Genomic DNA, 23,719 nt, shown 5'->3' with positions numbered 1-23,719 from the left:
CATTTTGCTTATAAATATATCAGCTGACGTCATAGATCACATATGCGGGTGTCCGCGATCTTCCTCTTCTTGAAGTGTAAGTACCCAAATGGGTGCTTGGAACTCGAGAAGAAGTTCATTGATTGTGTCTAACTATACGATTTAAATCGGGTTTAATTGGGTACCTGTAAGCGATGTCACATATGTTTGTCGAACCAGATTGATTTCCGTATCAACAAATGCTACGATTTACCTACGATGCCGTCACTTGCAGGTACCCAATTGGTATATGTTGTAGAAAACATTTTCTCGTTTCGTTACTGGATTAAAAATACTTCCAAAATGAACAAAAGAGAAGACTTATATCAGTAATGAATAAAAAAATATGTTTTTTTTTTTTTTTTTTTTTTTTTTTTTTTTTTTTTTTGTAAACATTTTACTCATAAAATCAATTTAATTTAAAATTAGAAATAAGCCAGTAAATTAAAGAAACAGATTTTTAATTATTTTATTTATTTATTTGTTCTGGTAAACTGATAATAATCACAGCTGAAACCCTATTCCGTAGTAATAGATAGATCACTGTATCCAATGTTATAGAGTTTTAACAGTCTGTGATTGGCTGAGTGTCAAAATTTACCGAAAAGAAACGAAACTAAAATTTCCTCTTAGACCAAAGTTTGGAGTGATAGACAAGCTATCTTATCGGGTAGAACATCAAAATTATGAGATTTATTCTTTTCTCTTGCTTTAAAAAATGATCTTCACAACTCAAATTATCTATTACACGCAAAAATCATATTAAATAACCATGCATTTTGTGAAATAATTAGCTTTTGAAAATTATGATAGCTATACTTGCCATTCATAGTATTAAGTACCAAATAAAAATTTAATTTTTTGGATAAAACATTGATATTTAATAAGAAGTTGCTTTTAAATTAAAATTTTGCAAACGAACTAAAAATAAAATCATTTTTTTATATTTGATGAGCTCTATCAGTTAATCAGTAATTTATTGTTGGCGTGTTTTTGACTTTTAGGTTTATCAGATTTATATTTGTACTAAAATATGAAATTCAAAAAAAAAAGAAAAAAGAATATTCATATTAAAAAATTAATCAGTAATTGGTTTTGTAAATTAAAGAAATTTTTATGATGAATAACTGTTTTTCTTAGATCTAAATTAGTGCAAATTTGAAAAATTATTGTTTGAAAGTTAGCCGTGATTGAAAGATTTTACCTCTAACGCAGAAAAAAACACCTGTATTTCATAACCATAAATTATTAAAATGCTAAATATAGTATTTTTTTTAAACTTATTTTGACCTAAATTAATTCAGAATAATGAAAAAAATATGTTTAATAAAAATTCTGAATTAAATGATTAAGACAAGATAAATTTTATGGCAAAATGGTACTTATAGTTTAAAATTATAACTTTGTTTCAAGTGTAAGTGTAGTTTTTCCCCTTTGGCGAACGAGGTTCGAAAACAAATTTTAGCCAAATATTCGAGAAATTTCGCCAAGAGTAGCAACTGACTCTGATACCTTTATCTTACTACCCAATCTAGACAATTTCGATGTTATCTGTCGTAACTCCCAAACTGCGTTGTATACAGGGACTCTACAAGTCGATGGCTAATAGCAAATTGCCATAAAACGCTTACAATGATTATACGAAATAACAGTGTTAAATTGGTTAGAAAGAAAAACAGAACAATGTTTTATTATACACTGAATTTATTGTCATCAATTTTACACATATGGTATAAAAATAGTTTCTCTGATTTACATATTTACAATGAATTTCTGTAAAGTAAATGGGTGACAACGAGCTAAAGTATAAAAACAACATGACATTTTTCTGTGAACAGAAAGGGTGAGATTTAAATCACAAGAACTGATTACGTCTGTTTCAAAGTTGCATAGTTGAACTCGTACGCAAATCACACTGTTTCATTTGAACGTACGATGGTGAGTTATACAAATTGTTCATTTACAAAATACCTCGAAATTTTCCAAAGTAATTGATAGTAGATTCATAAATTTTTAGGTTCTTATTTACATCATGACAACAATAGTATGAAATAAAAGATTTGGAAAATGTTTCATTTAACGAAACACTCTTATCATCAATATAAATATTTATGAATAAGCATATAATTAATAAATGTATGTTACAAATCCACAAAACAATTACAATATTAGATTTATTAATTATTCGAATTATTAAAATGTTTCTTGAAGAACAATAATTAAATAAGTATTAAGCGTGTTCTAATAATTCTGCATGTAATAATTACACAATGGGGTTCAGTTTAGTTTTATCTAGATTTTACATTTAATACAGGGAGACCAAAGTTAGTTGTTTCAGGGGTTAGTTGTCATAAATCTTATTCTTTTGTCTTGTTTAAAGCAATGTCATCTGAACAATTTTAGTGTACGTGATTATTATGTAATTTTCTAGGCGTGAGTCATATGTCTTCATTAGCTAGTTAGAATTTTGATTTTAACATTTTTTGTCAGTCAAAAGCGATTTTTTTTTTTCTTCAGTCGATAGTTTTATTTTATTTATTTTATATTATTCTGCATTGTGATAATACCAGATTAAAGACTTAATTTGTCTTAAAAGTATATAAATAGAAAATAACAGTCAAAATGTTTCAAGCGCTCAAAAACAGGCACCCATTCTTAAACTTGCCAGACGTTAATGATGAGAAACAAAATTGATTTGAAATATAAAACATAAGGTTGCCAACGTCAAGTGGAAAAATAAAGATGAGGAACAAGATCTAGAAAACGAATAGCCAAGAGAGAAAAAAAAAAAAAAAAACAGAACAAGAAAAGCCACAGTGGCCGAAGGAGCAAATCAGGGTAAAATGCGCAATGAAGAGGGGTGAAGAACTAATGTTGTTAACAAGGGAATCAAAATTCATATGAATAAAACATGATTCCAGGGCATCAAGATGAGCTGATGTGACTGGGGGGGAGAAGTAATTTCAGCATTGTCAAAATTGAATTTATGACCAAGATTTTATCTATGTGTAGCAATTGATGATTGATATTCTATAAGCTTATAGTTTAAATAAAAATAGTTCTTTGTTAACATTCTATAAATGAAATAGTATCGCATTATAGTATAAGGTCAGTTGTAATAGCATGAGTTGGACAAGCTGTCCGATATAATGACACAAAATTATGAGTTTCAAATACAAGCTGAGTTTTAAATACAAGATAGGTCTCTGAAGCAATAGAGATAAGCTGTACTAGATCACAAATGGACATTCATATTTTCTTCCACTCCCTATCTAATTCTTGGAGGATTTATTATTGTTATATAAGCTAATTTCCAATTTCAACGGTATAAAGTGTTGCAATTTGGAAAGCATGGGCCCAATAGCTCATTCAAGAGATCGGTAATCGCTATATCTTAACATCTTTTAAGCGAATGGAATGTATGTCACGAGGTTTCATTGCGGCAACCACTATATAAAGCTTCCTAACTCTCCCTGGACAAGGCTGTACAATTGTGGAAGTTCGAGCTTTCTATTACGAACCCGGAGGTTCATGGTTCGAATCCTGACGGCAGCCAACGAATATCTCTCTCACACATTCATCCCTCCATATGCATTTAGCTAAAAAAATGAGTAAATGCTGTTTTAATTTTGAATACAAATTCCACTCTTATTTATTACGGAGCTATTTTGACACATTTTTGAGCAATTTTGAGAAACCCTTTTTACAGCGTGCATATTAGATTCATCCTGTAAAAGTTAATTCTGAGCATTATTATAAATATGTATAAAATTATAATAACCTCAAGGAATTAAAGGAAATAATTTTTTCTTGCGGTTACAACTAAGTTTGGTCTCCCTTGCAATAATTTCATACACTAATACTTATCATAAGTTCAATTTTATTAGTTTCGCATTTCAAATCGAAATTGAACTTCAAAGATACTTTAAGAATGTTAGATGTTTTACAATTTATTTCGAGATAATATATTTTTAAGTTAGGAACTTATAAGCAATAAATATCTCATATAAAATTCTAAATTTCAGCTTACTTTTAAAATACAAACTCATAAATACTTTGTATTTAAAAATTTATATAAAGTAGGAAATTTTTTAGCTACTGCATGATATGTATGATTTTCATCCAATATTAAATCATGTTTAATTTCAAATATACAGAGTAAAACTAGTTATTTTTGAAAAAATTTTAAATGTTAGAAATGCATCAAAGTCAAGTTATGCAGACACAATTCGTAAGAATGTAACTTTTTTTTTTAAATAATACATTTGACTTTTGATTGTAGCCTCAATAATTACAATACTACACAGAGAACAAAATTTTCGTAAAATTACCGTACTATATGGCAATGACAATTCTAGTACAAGAAACCATAATTCTGACAATGTATTTATAAACCATTCATTTAGGAATTTTTCCTTAAAATGGTAATGGTTTATTGGAAATTCTGGTTTTCAAATTTATAGTTCTTATTTCCAGATATTTAGTAAAAAATACAAAATTTAAAATTAAACTTGACCAATTAAATGGTTTTCATGCCATGCTCTAATAAATCATGATAAAATTACTAAATTTTGCCACATTTCCTGAATTATATCACATACACTGTGTTTCAGGGTTAATTTAATCAAAATCATTACACTTCGGTAAAAATTACCGAGCTTATTGGTTTTTCCATAGTCACAAGCACGGTAAATTTTACCATATTCTGGTAGTTTTCACTATACTTTTTTTCTCAGTGTAGGATGTATTTATTAAGAGAAATATTTCATAAATAAATATTGATTCATTTGGCCTTTATTGTTTATGTTTTATTGTTTGTGTTATAAATGCTATAAATATGTAGCGCTGTTCATAATCGTAAAATGTGTTTATTATGCGAAATAATTAATAAATGGTCTATATTAGATTTACTATTTAAAGACGTTAAAAAGACAAAAAAAGTACATTTGATAAATTAAAAAGCATCGACATATTTCTGTTTCATATTCACTGTATTGTAGTATGTTTATAAAATTACATATTGCATAAAAGTTTAGCATGATAATATGCTTAACAGATACTAGAGTCATTAAGAACTTTCTTGCAGTATAATATGTAATACTGCACTAGACCTTACATTAGACCTGAAAATTTAAATGTTCAGTTATAAGCCAGTGGCCGGCAGACTCTAATGATTTAGAAGCCACTTTTTCTTCCATCTAATGAGTCGGTGATCGATGTTGATAGGTGGAAAAAGTGACCGATTGGAAAAAGTGACCGGTTGTTTATTTAATTTAAGTCGCCACTTTTTTGTTGCTGTTGAAAAGAGGTTATTTTCAGGTCTACTTTACATGGACGCTAGTATGCATTTAAAATAAATCTTTAGAAAATATCAAAACCTTAAAAATCTGTTTTTCTTAAATTACGTATTGAGATTTCATGAATTTTTTTAAAGCTATTTCGAATTTGGAATTAAAATTTGAAACACGTTTAAATTTGATTTTTTGTACAGTATCCTGAACTTGATATTATTAAGGAACACTAAAAGGACACTAGCACATAGTTAAAAAAAATTAGCAAAAAAAATTATAGCATATAAAGCACTAGTTTAAATATAGTAATTCAGGCACATACTTGCAGTTAATTTTTCACATGTTTTAACTAGTATACTATTTACTACGCCTACAAATTTACGAATGTTGTTGGATAATCTTAAATTCAACATTTATTTCTATATTATAATCTTTGACACATATTAGTAACAATTTTTTACCCATAACATATCAACAGCCTAATCTAAAGTTTTCTATCTTGAGATCGATATGTATAAAAATTGTAAATAAATTGTTAAATTTTAAGTAAAATTTAAAAAATAAGTTCTTTAAAAGTTTTAACATGGTTTGAATAAAACGAAATGTATTATGTAATAAAACCACATTCCTTACATTATTCTACAAATTCTTGTTAAGGTTTAAGGTTAAACTTGTTATTAATGTAAAAAAAAAAACTAAAACAAATCGTTAAATTTAAATAAATATAATGTAAATATTTTGTTGAATTTTAAATAAAACTCTAACAGAAGCAATACTTTTTAAGTTTTAATATAATATGTAATAAACCTATTCCTAACATTACTCTTGGAATCCTGGTATAAGGTGTAAAATTAATTTAATTTTCAGCTGTTATTTCAAATTAATAAAACAAACCATTTAAAATATGAAAATAGATAAATTTTATGTCATTATAGAATCATTTTTCATTTGACTAGAAAGAAAAAAAAATGTAAAAAAATTAAAGTATCAAAACATAAAATAATGACTAGATTTGAACAAAAACATAAGCAAAAACAACGATTTGGTGAAGCAAATCTGAAATAATTTTTTACTTCATTAATTAAATTGAAAAGTTTTCAAATGTTAATTTATTTTTATTCTTATAAGATCAATTTTTCTTTCTACTACCCGTTTATAAATGAGTAATGTAAACTAAATTCGTTATTTTTGGCATCAAAAATAAATAAAATAAACAGGAACATTTTAAAAATGACATATATTGCTTTGTAAATAATACCTTTCATACCTCACATCATTTTCAGCTTTTTTTAGAGCTGTTATATCAGTAAATTTGAAACGTATGATAAACAGATTCGGTGAAGGGTTAATTTCAAGTGCTTTCACAAACTTGAACATAATCAAAAGTGAGCCCAAAATAAAACTTTCTCTACTAAAAAGATTCTTTATTATTGCTATTATTACTAGTTAAATATTCTTAAACTTGTTAAAGCTTAAAGTAAAAGTTAATTTGTGTCAAATTGAAATTTCTGTGGCGCAAAATTTGATATTTATGCAACATGATTTCATCAATATTTTAATTTTATAATAATTATTTTTTTTATTTATCCTCTTAAATAATTTTACAAGGGCAGTAATTAAAATTTAAGATCACTTTACTTTATAGTTATAAACAAATCGATCAGCCGATATTCATTAAATTAGCCGATATTATAAATTTATAATTGAATAAATGTAGAAACCAACAAGATTACTCAGTTAAAAAATACGTTTTTCAAAGAATTCTGAAATCCGAAAAGAAACAAATACATCTTAAAAGCCAAGGAAACAAAAAAAAAATCTTACTTCCCTATATTGTATTAAGAATTAGATATTTATAATAAATATTCTACAATAATAATCAAGATATTACAGTAATCAATAATTATCCCTGCTAATAATAATTACGATATTATCTTCGTGTGATATTTTATAATCGTAAGGTATGATATTCTCAATGCATTGTAAGAGTATATTTTGAAATATTATTACAGTAATATTTATTAATTATCGATAATAGAGACTAATATCGTCTGCAGACCCACGATTTTAACTGCCTAGCATGAATGGTATTTATGCCATGCTCTATGGTTTCATGGTAATATTAACAAATTTTTACCACATTTACTAAATTTTATTGCATATTATTAAACTATATTTTATGGTTAATTTTATAAAAATCATTACGAAAGCGCTTCGGTAAAAACTACCGTACTTTTTCGTGTTCTCACAGTGCCAGAAACGTAGTTAATTTTACCATTATTTTGGTAGTTTTGTCAGTAGGGATGTTGCGATTACTCAAGAAGTAAAGTAAAATCTCAGATGGTCTCCGGTTAACTGCAACCACCAGCTTTAATAATATGATTATTAAAGTTGGCATATTAACAATATAAATATTTTTACAAATTAAATATCTCCGCCCTATAATTTTTAAATTTGATATAATATTTATCTGTCCAACTTGCAAGAAAACTAATACGTATATTAATGGCTAAGTATAATTTTAGCATAGAAAGAATTACATTTTGCAGCTCACTTTCGAATACAGTTTAACACTGAATCATCCATTCTAACCTCTACACATTTAGGTAAAAAGGCAAACATTAAACAAAGTTTTTTTTCCAACAGTATACACATGTTCTTTCTTTTATAAAATGACGTGGATTATCCGACTTCTTAAATACATATTAACATTTTTACAGAAGTTTGATTTACTAATTTCATATTCTTACAGCTTGATTGGGTAAGGCAACACTAATAATAGCTATCATCTCATAATCAGAAGTATTTGAACAATCCTAGAACGATATGCTCTTTTTTTCCTGTTGATATTGTTTTTTTTAAAAAAGTACTTAAATAGAGAGAAGTACCTAAAAAAAGAAGAAAAAAAAACATTTAAAGCTGCTTGAATGATTGAAAAACTGCATCTAATGGAATAACTGATAAGCTATTTTGTATATTTACTAACCTCAAATTTTTACTTTTATTAAAAAGCTTAAACGAATTTTGAATATTTATGTATATCTTAAATATTTACTATAATTTATACTATATCTTAAATCATATTTAAGAGAAAACGAATTTTCTCTCTCTAATTGAGAGCTAAAAGGGGTAAACATTGTAAGTTCCAAAAATGAAATTTTTGCAACATCATGATAAACTGTTGCTGTGCAGATGGGGCGCATTTAATATGAAAGCCTTTAATTATTCAAAAAATAACTATTGGTAAGTGACGCGATTTGTGGTTTGTTGGTTATTACAAAGAAATAAAATTGCACTGACTTCAGATTTCCAATCAGATGGTATTTCCGTAGAATTGGATCACCAATTCTACACATGAATCATAAGAGTAATAACTGCATAACGGATGTTAAAAATACCTGTTCAAAAGTAACATGGATATGCAAATTACTGTTTGACTTTTTCCTCTTTTAAGAGTATGTTTCTAAATGGAAGATGAATTTGCAGCGGACAACTGTTCAAGATGCAGGGTTCCCCAAAAAATGTCCAACGATTTAATTACTCAATTAGAAGAACCACAGAAGGAGATAGAAATGTATGGCTTGATGAGGTCTAATTAGAAAAGTAGATTATTTATTTTTACCAAATTAATTGCGAGTGTATTAGTAGGTAATGGTAACTGTTTCCTCCAGTTTACTTCTCAACTTGGTGTACTTCTCAACACTGGCGATTCACCTAAGAAGTGGTTTTCCTCTTATTAATATCGTATTAATTTTACCAAACTCATTACCAAAGCGCTTCGGTAAAAATGACCGGTGTTTAAAAAGGACCGGAAATACGTTAAATTTTCCTATATCCTGATAATATTGTACTATACATTTTTTCTCAGAGTAAATTGCCTTCTGATTTTATTTGTTTGTACTTAGAATAGCTTAAATAAAAATGAAATGCTGTTTGACTAAAACAAAATTTTAGAAACAAAAAAATAACCTTTTGAGAATACATATGAGCATTATCATTTGCCCAACTATTTTCAAAGACTTTTGGAAACACGAGCTGCTATTTTGTTACAAATGCGAAAGATGTTACTGGAAATGAAAATTTAGGCAATTATTTCATTCCAAATTAACTCCTCAAAAATGCTGCTTATGTTTGCACACTTACATTATTTACCACTTTTATCATCAACTTCAATAATATATTGAAAAACAAAGAAATTAAAGTCTGTTATGATTATAAAGGAATACAAAACGTTTCGGTAATATTTTTCTAAGATTTCAATTACTTTTGATATTTCATTACTATGAAATCAAACAAATATTGAAATAAAAGTTCTTGTGAAAAATATGGAAAAATCATTACAATTAAAAGAAACATATGATAGAAATAACTTTGAGTCCCTCTGTGATGTAACAAGACTCAATATACTGTTTTCCTATGAGTCTAATTTCTTTTATATTCCAAGTTTAAGTTTATAAAATAAGAAGCAATAAAACTAGGAATAAAAAAATGAATTAATTATTGCTATTTTTAATTCAAAATAATGCAGTTTGTCTCTAAAATTTCGACGAACAATAAAGCCTAGGGTTAAGATTATGATAATAATCCTTTGACAGTGATACAGCATTTTAGTAACAATTACACATTATAAGCATATAATGTTTAACTATAGATTTAAGATATTTTCTTATTCACAAAATCGCGATTAAAGAATAAAACATTTTCATTAAAATTTACTAGCTTTTTTTAAACATATTATTTAAAAATGAACTAGAATAAAAATTAAATATAAGGAAAAAATCCTCGGATACGATATGTAGTTCAAAACTTAGTAAATTTTATCGAATTACAAAAAGCAAAAATTAGATAATTTTTAATGATATCAATTTAAATAGAAATTAATAAAAACTGTGTTAATCTAGGATTATTCATTATTAGGGGATAAAATCCTAAATATTTAACCCTTTTCTAACTTCTGATTTAATCAGATTTGATTAAACTATATCATAGTTACACACACACACACATTTTAACTATTGATAATATCTCAAGAAATTTCACAACCGTTTGAGTGAGTTACAATGGCGCACATATCACACAAAAATAAAACATTTATTTAATGAGAAATGTACAATTTATGATATGTCGGATAACCCTTCTGATGAGAAATGTAGTTTTATCTGTCGATATTTCAAATGACTAGACATGTCTTCGATATGTAAATTATTTTCTTTCTTAACCACGGTGGGTTGCAGGATACCAGATGGGAGGAGTTCTGGGAGCTACAGTTTTGAAGATGAAAAATGGCGCAGGATATATATTTTAGAGACAGAAAGAAGAATATATGCCCTAGGCTCTCATTTACATCAATCCTGTAAATAGAAATGTCTACTTAATAAAAACTAATGACTTAAAAATGAATATAGAATAATAATTTGTTTCAGAACTTAGAATGATATGGATATTCCTTGTTTTTAAACAGAATTTATCTAAAAAAATTATCGAGCATACGTATTATTTTATTAGACGATCATCTAAGTTTTCTGTATTTACTTTATTCTCTAAATTCTTCAGATTTGAATTGTTTCATTAAGTATTAAAAAGTTGCATGATATATTTGGAGAAAAAGAATCACTATGGTTCACCCTCATTTGCATTCTTGATTGAGGAGCATCTAGAAATTTATTATAGGAATTATTATTCGGTTCCTATTTCGATAGATGTGATGCATTCATTGATATTATACAACAATTTGCATTAGTGATTAAGAATCTTCGGTGATTTATCTTTAGGGATTATTATACGTTACCTTTTGGGGAATAAAAGTTACATTAAGGGTTAGCCTTTCGCATTTTTGTTTAAGGTACATCATCGGGGGAATTCTTATTTGAATTTACTGTACGTCATTATTTGTGTAAGAAAAAATAGATATTTGTAAGTTGTCATTTGCGTTACTGATACATTCCCCGGCGATTTATCACTAGGAGTTATTGTACGTTACCTTTTGTGGAATTGAAGTTACATTAATGGTTTGCCCTGACGCCCGGTGGCTGAGCGGTAGCGCTTCGCGCTGTCGTGCCACAGGTCCCTGGTTCGATCCTCGGGCCGGGCAAGGTTGACTCAGCTTTTCATCCCTTCAGTGGGTCGATAAATGAGTACCAAGCATGCTTGGGAACTAAACACTGGGGGTTCCGCGTTCGGCTGACCACCTGACCGGAACATCTGCTCCTGCACCCCAGAGCCCAAGGTCAAGAAAACTGAGATGGGCACAGTAGGCCTTGGCCCTCTATGGGCTGTCGCGCCACTGAGTTCAGTTTTAATGGTTTGCCCTTAGCATTCCTGTTTAAGGCACATCATCGAGTGATAAATATTATTTGAATTTACTGTACGCCATCATTTGTAAAAAAAAAAATAGATACGTTAATAAGTTGCCATTTCATTACTGATTAAGGAACATTCTCCGTTTGAGAAGGATATGGTACTATTTTGTTATTCACATTTTTGATTTAAATATATCTTTTGTAGATTTATAATTGGAAGTTAATGTATGGCATAATTTGTAGAAGATAAGTTATTTGTAGATAATAAATTGCATTGTTTTGTTGTTTTGGTTTATTAAATGTTTCTGATCTTCTCAGAACTTTTTACCGATTTTTGGTAACACACGTTTTTGTGTCAATGTCAATTTTTTGTAGATATTAGTAAAATGCAATTATCGTGCGAAAATAAAATTAAAATATATGGGGATTAACTACATATTGTCTTTCTATAAAGATAATTTTGTGAGGATTACTTTTATGGAAAGTTCCAATAAAGTAAAGCTAAAATTAGCAAATGCGTTCACAACTGAATTATACACTATCGTGCAAAGTAGCATAAGTGTAAGGTTAACATAAAAACAATTATTTAACATGCTGCATTGTAATATTTATAGTGTAATCTCACTTTCAGATTTTTTCTTTCGATATAATTTGAAGTATTGTATGGATACTGCTGAAAACTATGGAATGAAAACTTGTGACAGTAAGTTAAATAAAAATTACTAACAGAATACTTTTCTTAGAAAATTATTAGAATTTAATGAAAATGCATTTTTTAATAAAGAAAAAAACCATTCTTTTCCATTATTAATCCATCTTATATTATCCATCCTATATTATCAAATAATTTATATTTTAATACCATAAAAACATTAAAGACAAATAACAATAGTTAAATGGCTTAACCCTTTTTTAATTTATTCACGATACTAGGTATTATAATATTAACAAATACTATAATAATATAATAAAATTTGAAGTTACAATTTATGATATTTTTTAATTTGAATTGCTATTATTTTTATTATCAAATTTTTCTTCTGTAGAAAATGTATGCTTTTTAAATCTATTTCAAAAACGTTTTGAGGATAGCAATAAAACTGAGCAACTAAAATGAATGTCAATCAAAATTCTATGTGCCATCTACAGCCGAACTAACTGCCATCTACAGCCGAATCATAAACGTATCCAATGATTAAGTTTATGATAGTATTTCCATTTTAAATTTATATCGATATTTAATAATTATATATTTATTTTTAAAGTATTTCAATTAATATTTTTTAACATCTAATATTCAAATTTAAGATGTCTTAAGGTTCAAATTAACTGCGTTAAAATGGCATAACCTTTGCTACACTGCAGCATATTTTCGAAATAAAATTATATATATTTCATTCAAACGGTTCATTCAGTTTATTCCCAGAAGTAAAGAACTTTAGTCTAATCTTAAAGTTGCAACCAACCGTAAAGAAGCAAGAATATAAAGAAGAAAGGGGGGGGGGGACCACATGTGTTTATCTCTAAAAGAAATTTGTTTAATTCCCAGAGAGCTATACTTCAAAAATCTAATTATAATGAAGTCCTTAATTACCTCACAATGCTTAAAAGAAATCAAAGAAACAAAAGCGGTTATTCAACTCTTCTCCTTCACTTTTTTATATTTTTTTTCCTTTTTAGTTAAAGTATTTTTTTCCTGGCATTAAAACAATGTTGATGCTTGTTGCAGAGTGCGTTATTCCGTTAGTAAAGTGCATATTTTAATGTGTCATCACTATGGTAATCATCTTTTTCTCTTTAAGTATGCCCTTTAGGTTCTTTTATTCGATTGTTTATCTCGTTGCCATTCTCAAAAGATAAATTTCTGCGAATTGTTTAATTAATAGTTAGAATTTTCTAATAGTTAGTGAGGTCGTGATGTGATAAAGGAGTACATATGTGAAGGTTTAAAACTAATAAAAAATATTTTTCCATGGCTTGTAATAATAAGCTATGGGAATAAGGCTATAAGGTAATATTCTTACAGTTTTTCTTATAGAAAATTCTTAGCATATTCCCATACAGAAACTAACAGCTCTAAGAATTTCGCAATAATTATCCGTGTATGATTTACTATAATTATGCTTTACTTATAATTTACCAATAATTACCGAATCTTTTTAACTAAACTTTTCATGTTGGTTACTTTGTGGTCGTGGCTATTAAGTATCTCAAATCTTATTAATTATCTTCAAACAAAATGCTGATGCATTTTGGAAGACTTTAAAAGTATTTTGAACTTGCACATATTCATACAAATAGAACTACGTTAGAGTGGATTTAAGATATGTCTAAAATTAAATCTGTTAATGCTGCGAAAAATATTAAAAGTTTGAAACTTAAAATTATTAAAATATTTAATAAGTTCGCTTGAGCTTGAATTTTATTGAAAGAGATTCTGCACAAAATAAATAAATAAAAAATATTTCATGGATGCAAGGGAAATTTTGATTATGAGCATAAGAATGTACATAAAATCATGTGATGCAATGTTTTTCCAATTTCATGTAACTGAATTAATTTTAATAAATATCAACATTAAAAATTAAAATTAAACTTATTTTCAACATTAATAAAATTCCTTAATGTATCTAAAAATGGAATAGTTAAAATGCCTTAATTTTTATCGATTTCTTAAATGTTTTAGATTCCGCGCAAGTCTGCTTAGAAAATTCATGTTTACACGAATATTTCCCACTTTATTTTATTTTAAGACGAACCCATTTCTGAGTTTACGATTATTAATGCTCATCTCATTTGCCTTGTAAGTTTCAATCCAACCCAGAAGACAAAGGAACTCCTGAATAAAACATTGGGGCAAACTAGCCTTCACAGAGAACTTTTTGATGGAGCTAACTCACATTTGCGTTACCCCTACTGTTTTCCCAATGACAAGGGGATTCTAACCCATGATCCGTCTACCACTGAGGATATTTTTACGTCAGCACTGTGGTCGGTGTGAGACGGGTGCGGATAACGTATCGACCTGGCATAGCTTGGATCGATACCGGGTCACCTGATTGGAGACGAGTGCTCTATACCCTGAGCCACCACGACTCCCTCTTTCCCATTTTATAACCGTCACTAAACAGCCGACCCAATATTGGGTTTACGACTACTAACTAATGTTCAACTCTGGAGCCTTGTAATTTTAAATCCAATCCAGAAGACATGGGAACTGGATCAAGTATTGAGAGAAATTTGCCTTCGGAGAGGACCTTTTTATGGAACTAACCCTCATTTGCTTTACATGCTGAGGAAGACCACGAAAACCTCTCACAGTTAGCATGACAGCAAAGGGACTCAAATCCATGATCCACCTACCTGTGAGGATATTTTACGTCAGCACTGTGGTTGGGGAAAGCCGGTTGCGGAATTCATATCGGCCAGCTATCGCTGGGTTTCGAACCTTGTTCACCTTATTAGAAGACGAATGCTCTATCCTCTGAACCACCGCGGCTCCCTCTTTCCCATTAAGTTGAAACTAGTTCGTGATTCAGAAGAGCGACCAGATTAAATTAACAAAATTTACTGGTCAGACGTTGATATAGGATTAAAACGCCACTGATCTAATTTTCAAATGCAAAATATTTTTTAACATAAGCAGCAATTGAGAGAAAATTTCCAATTTTTTTACTTCCTATAAATTTTTTTCTTTGACACGTAACGTAATTTATAACACAATTTAGTAAATTCTGAGCGATTAAAACAATCGAAAAACTTCTTTTAAGAATAATGTAACTTTAAAATTTTTTTTGCGCTATAGTAGTACTTTTAAAAAACTAAAATTACCGTTTTTGATCTTTATATTTTCATCTTTTTTCTTCTTGTTGCTGAAACGAAAGTTATTGAAAAACATTAAATATGCTACACTTAAAATATTATATTGATATGGTAAGATAATAAATGATTATGAGAATTGAGAATAATTCAAAAGCAAGTATAATGAGAGCACACAGACAGCGTAAAAGCAAGAAATATAACAAATATTCAATGATCTGAAGAACATTACTAAAAAATAAGAAATTCATTTAAAATCAACTGATAATTCTGTAATTATGAACCGAAATAAGAATATTTTGAATTTGTGACCCAGAAGCTAAACCAACTTACCGATTGAAAAAATTGACTGCAATTTGATTCGCAATTATTTTTTGATAATTTTAGTTCATGTTGTTGTTGTTTCTAATGGTACTTGCCAATCCAGGAAGTCAGCTTGGTGAAACCAAACGTATTTAAAGCAGAAGATGCGTTTCTTATTTTTCAGTGGCACCATCTTTAGTCAAAAGTTTAGTTCATTTAAGAACGTTTTATATAAAATAGTTCACAGCAGTTAAGTTTCCGGTCTCAATAAAATAATTAAGCAAAATAATAATTTTTCAAATAGTCTAAATATTTTTTTAATTGGAATAATGGGTACTCTCCACTAACTAAAGCGGTATTAAGAACCCTTATGAACATAACTTTTATGTTCATAAAAGTTTCAACTCTCTTATTTTCAAATCAATACGATGCCAAGTTGACAAAAAGGTATCATCAGTAATTATACAAAATAGAAAAATGATATTTCCATTAGAATATTAGGTTTTAACAAGCCTTAATTCCATTATGGCAGTTTTTTTTTTCTGCAAAGTGTTTCAATATGAGCACAAAATTGTTCCACGTAAAACGAATTTTTTATTGGTACTAAAATTTAAATTCAATCATACGTTGCACTTATGTATGGAACAATACGCATGGTCAATGTAATTGCAAGTTTTGCCAGCAGATTTGCATCCTTTTAAAGTTCCAACTCAGTTTGACAAAAATGTAGCCGAAGCTCAGTGATTCAATGTTTAAAATCCGTCCTCAAGGCTTGGATGGTTGTTGGTAAACACGAACGCATGATTTCAGCAAGACCCAGAACTCAAAAAGAGTTAAGTCACGTGACCTAGATGATCAATTCCAGTCGCTTAAACCATAAATTACAAAGAAGAGAAAGAAAAAACAATGATACAATCTTCCCGAAACTGGCATTAAAAAGAAAATATTTACTAGATATGCTGTTCCATCCACAACAAAATATCTACTCTAGAATAATATGCAAATTTTTTTTATTAAATTAAATAAATAGCATTTTGTTTGGAATTTAATTTTGCCATCTTGTAAAAAAAATGAAAATATTGTACACCATACAATATTATTTAATGTCCTTTTGTGCATACATCTTCAAGTCGAAGTATTACACTCTCAAGTCTTATTGCACAACTTCAAGTCCCGAATATTGTATCGTCAAATATTATTATATAAGCTGCACAATAAGACTTGGACTTTTAACGTAAGAATTATATTCTTCATAATAAAAAAAAGGCTTTATTTGATTAATGGTCCAACTAAGAAATGCTGTTTGCCCTACTTTTATATTCAAATCTAGTACACCTTTATCTTATTTCTGGTGCCAAACAGAAGGCTCAGAAGTTAGACAAGACAAGAAAAGACTCGAATTCTCATACGACCTTTAGGTTCTGTACCTTAAAATGGACATAAAATGAATTGACATACTATTCGAATCAGGGCTCCAAAAGTAACTGATATGTTTAGTTATTTATATCAAAATTTAAGTTACCTCTTTATTTTCTGATGTTTCAGAAGGGGATGACTTTTCACCATATTTCTCTGTGAGACTAGAAAAATTTTTGAGAGGAGATAGTTCATTAATAGTCTCTTTTAGTTCCCTTCTTCTCCTTCCTTGACTTTGAGATGAAGTACTATTAGAACATGATGGGAAATTTGGTTTGTTGTACGATGGAATGTCATCTAAAAAGTGTATTGAAACAAATGACTTTATTAAAAATGGAAAAAGGTATTCATGCAAAATAGAGGTCATTTTTTCATTATATGGATGGCATCCATAAGTGAAGTATAATTAATCATGGTAAAAGTATGTTTACATTTTGGTCTCCAGTGGGCGAAACTGCATTGTTTAAAATATAATTCAAGCACATTGTCGGAAAAAGAAGCGAACACCTAAATGATTTTTTGATTTAATGATGGGATTTGCTCGTACAATGTACTCAATTTTAATGATTCGAGCGATTGACTTGCTATTAATTAGTATGCTAATTAATGCTAGTTAATTAGCTTACTAATAAATAGCAAGTCAACCCTTAATTAATTATGCTAGTTAATTAGTGCAAACAAACGTGCGGGTGATGAAGTTAAGAAACCAAACAGAAAGCGAATTTACTCTGGATAAACATATATTTTCTTCGATAGATTTGGAGTTTTGACAGTTAAAAATGGACAGCCGGGATAGCCTGGTCGGTAGGGCACTGGGCCCATGTTCACGGGTTCGTGGGTTCGATCCCCGTCGTCTGAAGACTCCCCGTGTAGTAAACGGTGACTGATGCACGTTAAATCTGTCGAGTCGCAAAGTCCTCCATGTTCCCATAACAAATCAATACCTCTGGGGGTACTGATCCAGGAGCTTCCCTATCTTCTGGATTGGTTCAAAATTACAAGGCTACGGAGTTGAACATTAGTAGTCGTAAGCCCATAAAATTGGGTCAGCTGTTCAACGATGGTTATAAAATAAAATTAAAAATCGAGGGTGCCGTAGTGGCTCAGAGGATAGAGCTTTCACCATCAGATGAGATGAACCGGGTTCGAATCCCAGCAATGCCTGGTCGATACGAATTCCGCACCCGGCTCGCACTGGCTAAAGTGCGAGCCGGTAATAGCGAATACAAAGGTGTACTGACCAATTCTGTTCAACGACGGTTATAAAATTAAAATAGGAGGTAGTGTCAACCTGGAAAATATGTTCGTAAAGTTTTGGCAGCGGAACGGTCGAAAGTTTGTATCATTTCATGACGTATCAAGTATCTTATATTTTAGTTTATTTTTTTTGCGTATTTCGCTAAATCTTCTGGACTATTTAAGAAGCTCATAAAATTTTTGAACGAAGTTGTTCAGCTTGGTGCAACATCTCTACATCACTCCTTAAAAAACTCAAAATATGCCAGAACAAAATCCTCAGGAAAATAACAAAAGCAAGATGGTTTATCCGCAATAAAAACATACATAGCGACCTCAACATAGATTTTTTAGATCATCACATTGCAAAGCAAAACTTCAGATTTTTTGAAAAGACCATATATTGTGACACCGCAGGATTCAACGAAATTTTTACTTTCGAAAACTTAAGAGAAGACATAAACCTCAGGCCGATTGCAGCTCATTTTTGTAGTGACATAATTTTAACTAAAATACAAAATATTTGATTTCCTTTTATTCCAATTACCAGAAAGAACCACCTTAAAGATTAAATACAAGATGAATGGGAAAAAGGCCGCTAACGGCCCCAGGCGCCCAGTTATATTTCGATGATGATGATGATTGAACGAAGTTGCATAACTCATAATCCGTTTATTCTATGTAACAAAATTTTTTTTAAATGATAATTTTTTTTTGTTTTTTTGTTTTTCAATTTATCAATGGTTAAAAAGATTTAAAATTATAAAGTTTAAAAATTTTTACCGCAGTTTCTTAAGCATAATTTTAAATGACAAAAATCTAAAATTCAAAGGAAATCGTTCAAATGACTTTTGAGAAATAAAAATCTAAAAATTCGATTTGTTTGTGATGGCGAAATACGCAAGAAAAGAAATTAGAATGAAATGTATGCAATTTGAACCCCTTCTTTGCCTAAAATATTAGGATCATATTTTTCCAATTGCGGCAATTAATTCCCAATTTTGTGGGTTAAATCCGTCTGAAAAAAGCAAATTTATTCAGAAAAAAAAACCTTTTTTTCTGCCAGCTTTCGTTACTAAAAATAACGTCTGCGTTAATTAATTAGCATAATTATCCTTTGGTCCTCGAATTAATCTCTACAAAATACAGATAAAGGAGCATAGTTATATTGACTATATACTGAATCTTTTTCACTTCAAATTGTTCATGTGTTTACGTATTTTCTTACATCATCGGGACTATTTAAGAGACTCAAAAATTTTTTGAACGGAACTATCTAACCTATTAATGTAAAAATAATTTATATTGATAAACTATTTTTTTTTTCAATTTAACAATGGACGAAAAGATTTGGAATTGTAAGGTATGTATTTTTTACAATAATTTATTTATCATAATTTTAAAGGATAAAATTAGAAATTCAAAGGAATTCGGCCGAATAACTTTTGAGAAATAAAAATTTAGAAAAGCGATGACAACTGGGCTCAAGAAGGAAAATTAGCATGAAATGTTGGAACTTTGAACGGCTTTTTTTCTTAAACTATTGGGGCCACATATTTAAAATTGCGGCTTCCCCCCAATTTTGAGTCATAAACGCACCAAAAAAATGTAAGTTTATTAAGAGAAAAATACGTTTTTATGTCTGCTTTCGTAACATAAAATATCGTCTGCACCAATTAATAAGCATATGTATCGTTAGGTCCTCGATTTAACACTGAGATTTAGCAACTTTACGTTAGCTTCCATACGTAAGGTTAAGTAATTGCGCATGCGCCCGTGAAAAAATATCAAACGTACGTGAGGGAAAATGAGAGATTCTGCAAAAATCTATAAGTTAAAAACGCTAACGTAGTGGAATATCATTTTATCTTTGAACACAAAATCAAAACAAAAATTTACAATGGACGTAGACTATCTATGCATACGACTGTGGCATACGACTCAAGATGCTTTTCTCTACGTAAAACTGCTGTTCCGTAAGCAGAAAAAATTGGTGGAATTTGATAAAGAATGCGGCTTATTATTCAGATTTGTGGTCGAGGATTGAAGAAATTTAGTTTAAGCATGAGGTCCATAAATAACCATAACTTACAGTAGTTGGCTTTAAACTACACAGGTAAGTTAGTAGTAATCTAGCGTGATTCATTTCTAAATTTCATTTATACATTTCTTCAAATTCGCATTCCGTGTCCATGTTTTTAGTTTGAAGGTTGGCTTCAACAGAAGCAACATTTAACAGCAATAAACAACGTGCTTGTAACTTTGTCTTTGTAGCGTTAGCGAACATGCGACGTTGATTCAAATCTTACATACGGAAATTAACATAAAAGTGCGAAATCTTCCTAATATCTACAAAATACAGAAAATACTCATACTTACATAGTACACGGAATATTTTTAGGAAGTATTTTTCTGAATATAACTTTATGTGAATATGTAAGTGATACGAGCAGGGGCGTACGCAAGGGGGGGGGTTAGGGGTTTAGCCCCCCCCCTTGAGCTCAGACAAAGTGAACTTACAAAATAATACAGACAGAAATAAAAATTTCAGTAGAAATTATGCTGGCTATTATTTTTTAAGACTATATATTTTTATTCGCCTTATGCCTACTTTTTTTCTCTCACGGTATTTCTCAGAATACTGAAAAAACATTTACTATAATAGAGTTGTACTTTTGAAATCAAATTCACGTGATACTGTTACGGGCGAGCCCCGATTGCTGGTTCCTTTCTGCCCTGCCAGTCGCGATAGTTTTCGAGACAAGCTGGCATTCGCGAGGTCTGGAATCCTAGACGTTCTGTCGTCTTTGAGACAATTCGAGAATTTTGTAGATGCGGTAAAAAAAATTATATGAAAGGGGGAACGGATTACAGTGGAGTTAGTTAGTCAGACTAAGAGTTATCTCTGCCGCTTGTCTTTCGGAGCTTGTTTCTAAATCTGTTTTGTTTTGGAGATACTGTGCTTGTTGAAGTTATTCATTCCAGCTCGAAACTTTGAGATCGTAGCTTAGCGGATATTTCTGTGCCAATATATATGTATATATTTTTGCTGTTCTTGGATCTTTAGGATGTCAAAACGCAAGAATTTAATAATTTTTAATTACTTTGAGAAAAAATCACGACCTGAAATTAGTGAGGTGACAGCATCTAGTACCAATGTAAGTTTTTCTGTTGAACAGAAATGTGATACTTCCGTTGAAGAAAACGTTTATAGCGTAACAGAATCTGATGAATGTGAAAGCGGCCCTCAAAGTGTTACTTCCCACCAATACGACACTGGACTTTTTTCAGAAGATAATACATGCGAGGATAAAAAACTGGATATACTTAAAAATGTTTGGGAACCCAATCCAGCATTTGTTTTTCCTGAAAAGGAAAATTGAAATTTCAATACAAATGGCTTTATCGCTGGAAATGGCTTGCATATTCAGAGGTTAAGGGTGGTGCTTTTTGCAAATTTTGTGTACTTTTCGCCCCAAGTGGTGCCGGTTCTGGAAAGCAACCTTTAGGCCAACTGTGCAATGTAAAATTTGACAACTGGAAAAATGCTGTAGAGCGATTTTCTGAACACGAGAAATGTCTTTCTCACAAAAAATCGATCGAAACTGCAGGGACATTAAACGATATTTTACTTGGAAAGATGAAACCTGTGGATGAACAAGTTGACAGCGCAGCAAGCAGAAGAAAATTAGAAAATAGAAAAAACATTACTCCAATCACTGAAACCATCCTATTTTGTGGAAATCAAGGTCTCGCTCTAAGAGGACATAAGGGTTCGGGAATAATTGCTGAACAACCAGGTGAAGAGAACGACGGAAATTTTCGGGCATTGCTTCGTTTCCGGAGTAAGAACGATTCGACTCTTAAGAACATTTTAGAGTCAAGCAGAAAAAATGCTCAGTATACCAGCCCTCGACTTCAGAACGAAGTTATTGGGGTTTGCAATATTTTAATCCTGCAAAAACTAGTCAGCAAGATTAATGGTGCAACTTGCTTTTCCATTCTTGCAGATGAAACAACTGATATTGCAGGTATAGAGCAATTATCGTTATGCGTTCGATATGTCGATAAAGAAAATTTTAACATCACCGAACAGTTTTTGCAATTCATTCCGGTGCATGACTTAACCGGAAAAGCAATAGCAACAACAATATTAGACCAATTACAGTCTATGAAAGTTGATATAAAAAAGTTACGTGGACAGGGGCACGATGGTGCTGCATCAATGAGTGGAAAAATTAATGGTGTACAAGCCCACGTAAGAAGTATTGTCCCATTAGCACTCTATGTACATTGCTCTGCTCATAGCCTCAATTTGGCTGTATCAAATACATGCGAAATAACTGGCATTAGAAATTGCTTAGGGACAACTAAAACATTATACGACTTTTTAAATACGCCAAAAAGACAGTATGTCCTATCTTCAGCAATAGAGGAGATGGAAACCAGCTCTAAGAGGGAGAAAATTAAACAGCTATGTGCAACCCGCTGGATGGAAAGATACGACTCAGTAACCGCTGTGGTTGAACTTTTCGAGCCTATCGTCGAAACACTACAAAAAATATCAGAATGGAAGGATAAGGAATCAGCTACCCTGGCTAATTCTATACTGTGCACAGTATCTAATTGCCAGTTCGTAATATCTCTTTTGTGCATTTACAAAGTTTTCACCATAACAATCCATCTCTGTAGATATGTACCTACAAAAAACAAGCATAGATTTGACAGAGGCAGTGAATCTTGCAGAAGATGTCATTAAAGATCTAAAATTATTGCGTGAAAATGCCACTGAAACATTCTCTGAAATATTCAGCTCTTCTTCTCTTATGCTATCAAGCATTGGATCTTTCACTTCCATGCAAATCCCTAGAATAACGGGAAGGCAGGAAAATCGCGATAATTTCCCCTCATCGACACCGGAAACATATTTCAGAGTTAGTGTTTTTATTCCATTTATATAAAATTTTATAACACAATTAGACTTAAGATTATTATCGCATCGTGATATTTTGAAAGGATTTCAGTGTCTTCTACCTGCCGATCCTTTCATTTGCCAACCTTCAAACATAAAGGCCTTTGAAGCACTAGTGGAATTTTACGCTCAAGATTTGGATACCTGTAAAGAAAGCCTTAAGTCGGAACTAAAACTCTGGTATAAAAGATTAAAAAGGATTAGTGAAGACGGAGGTAGAGTTCCAAAAACTGCGGCGGATGCTCTTGGAATGTGCAATAAAGATATAACACCAAACATTTTCAAACTCTTAGAAATATTGGTCGTTCTACCTGTTTCAACGAATGCAAACGAAAGATCCTTTTCGACTTTACGCCGTTTGAAGA

The 23,719-nt window shown here is 30.3% G+C and overlaps 1 protein-coding gene across 1 annotated transcript in view; it reads right to left on the bottom strand.

Moving 5' to 3' along the window:
- Nucleotides 1-10,381: 10,381 nt before the first annotated feature.
- Nucleotides 10,382-23,719, bottom strand: part of LOC107455609 (protein sax-3) — a 155,236-nt gene continuing 141,898 nt past the window's right edge. The window contains exons 27-29 of the mRNA XM_087168058.1: nucleotides 17,253-17,443; nucleotides 15,440-15,480; nucleotides 10,382-10,660 (exon numbers count right to left, since the gene is read on the bottom strand). Of these exons, the coding sequence (XP_087024184.1) occupies nucleotides 15,460-15,480; nucleotides 17,253-17,443 (212 nt within the window). The 3' untranslated portion in view covers nucleotides 10,382-10,660; nucleotides 15,440-15,459. The remainder of the gene's footprint in view (nucleotides 10,661-15,439; nucleotides 15,481-17,252; nucleotides 17,444-23,719) is intronic.

This window comes from Parasteatoda tepidariorum, chromosome 7 (genome assembly GCF_982258835.1).
Source record: "Parasteatoda tepidariorum strain Cologne lab strain chromosome 7, Ptep-v5.0, whole genome shotgun sequence".
NCBI lineage: Eukaryota > Metazoa > Arthropoda > Arachnida > Araneae > Theridiidae > Parasteatoda > Parasteatoda tepidariorum.
This window is presented reverse-complemented; position numbering and strand designations above follow the sequence as displayed.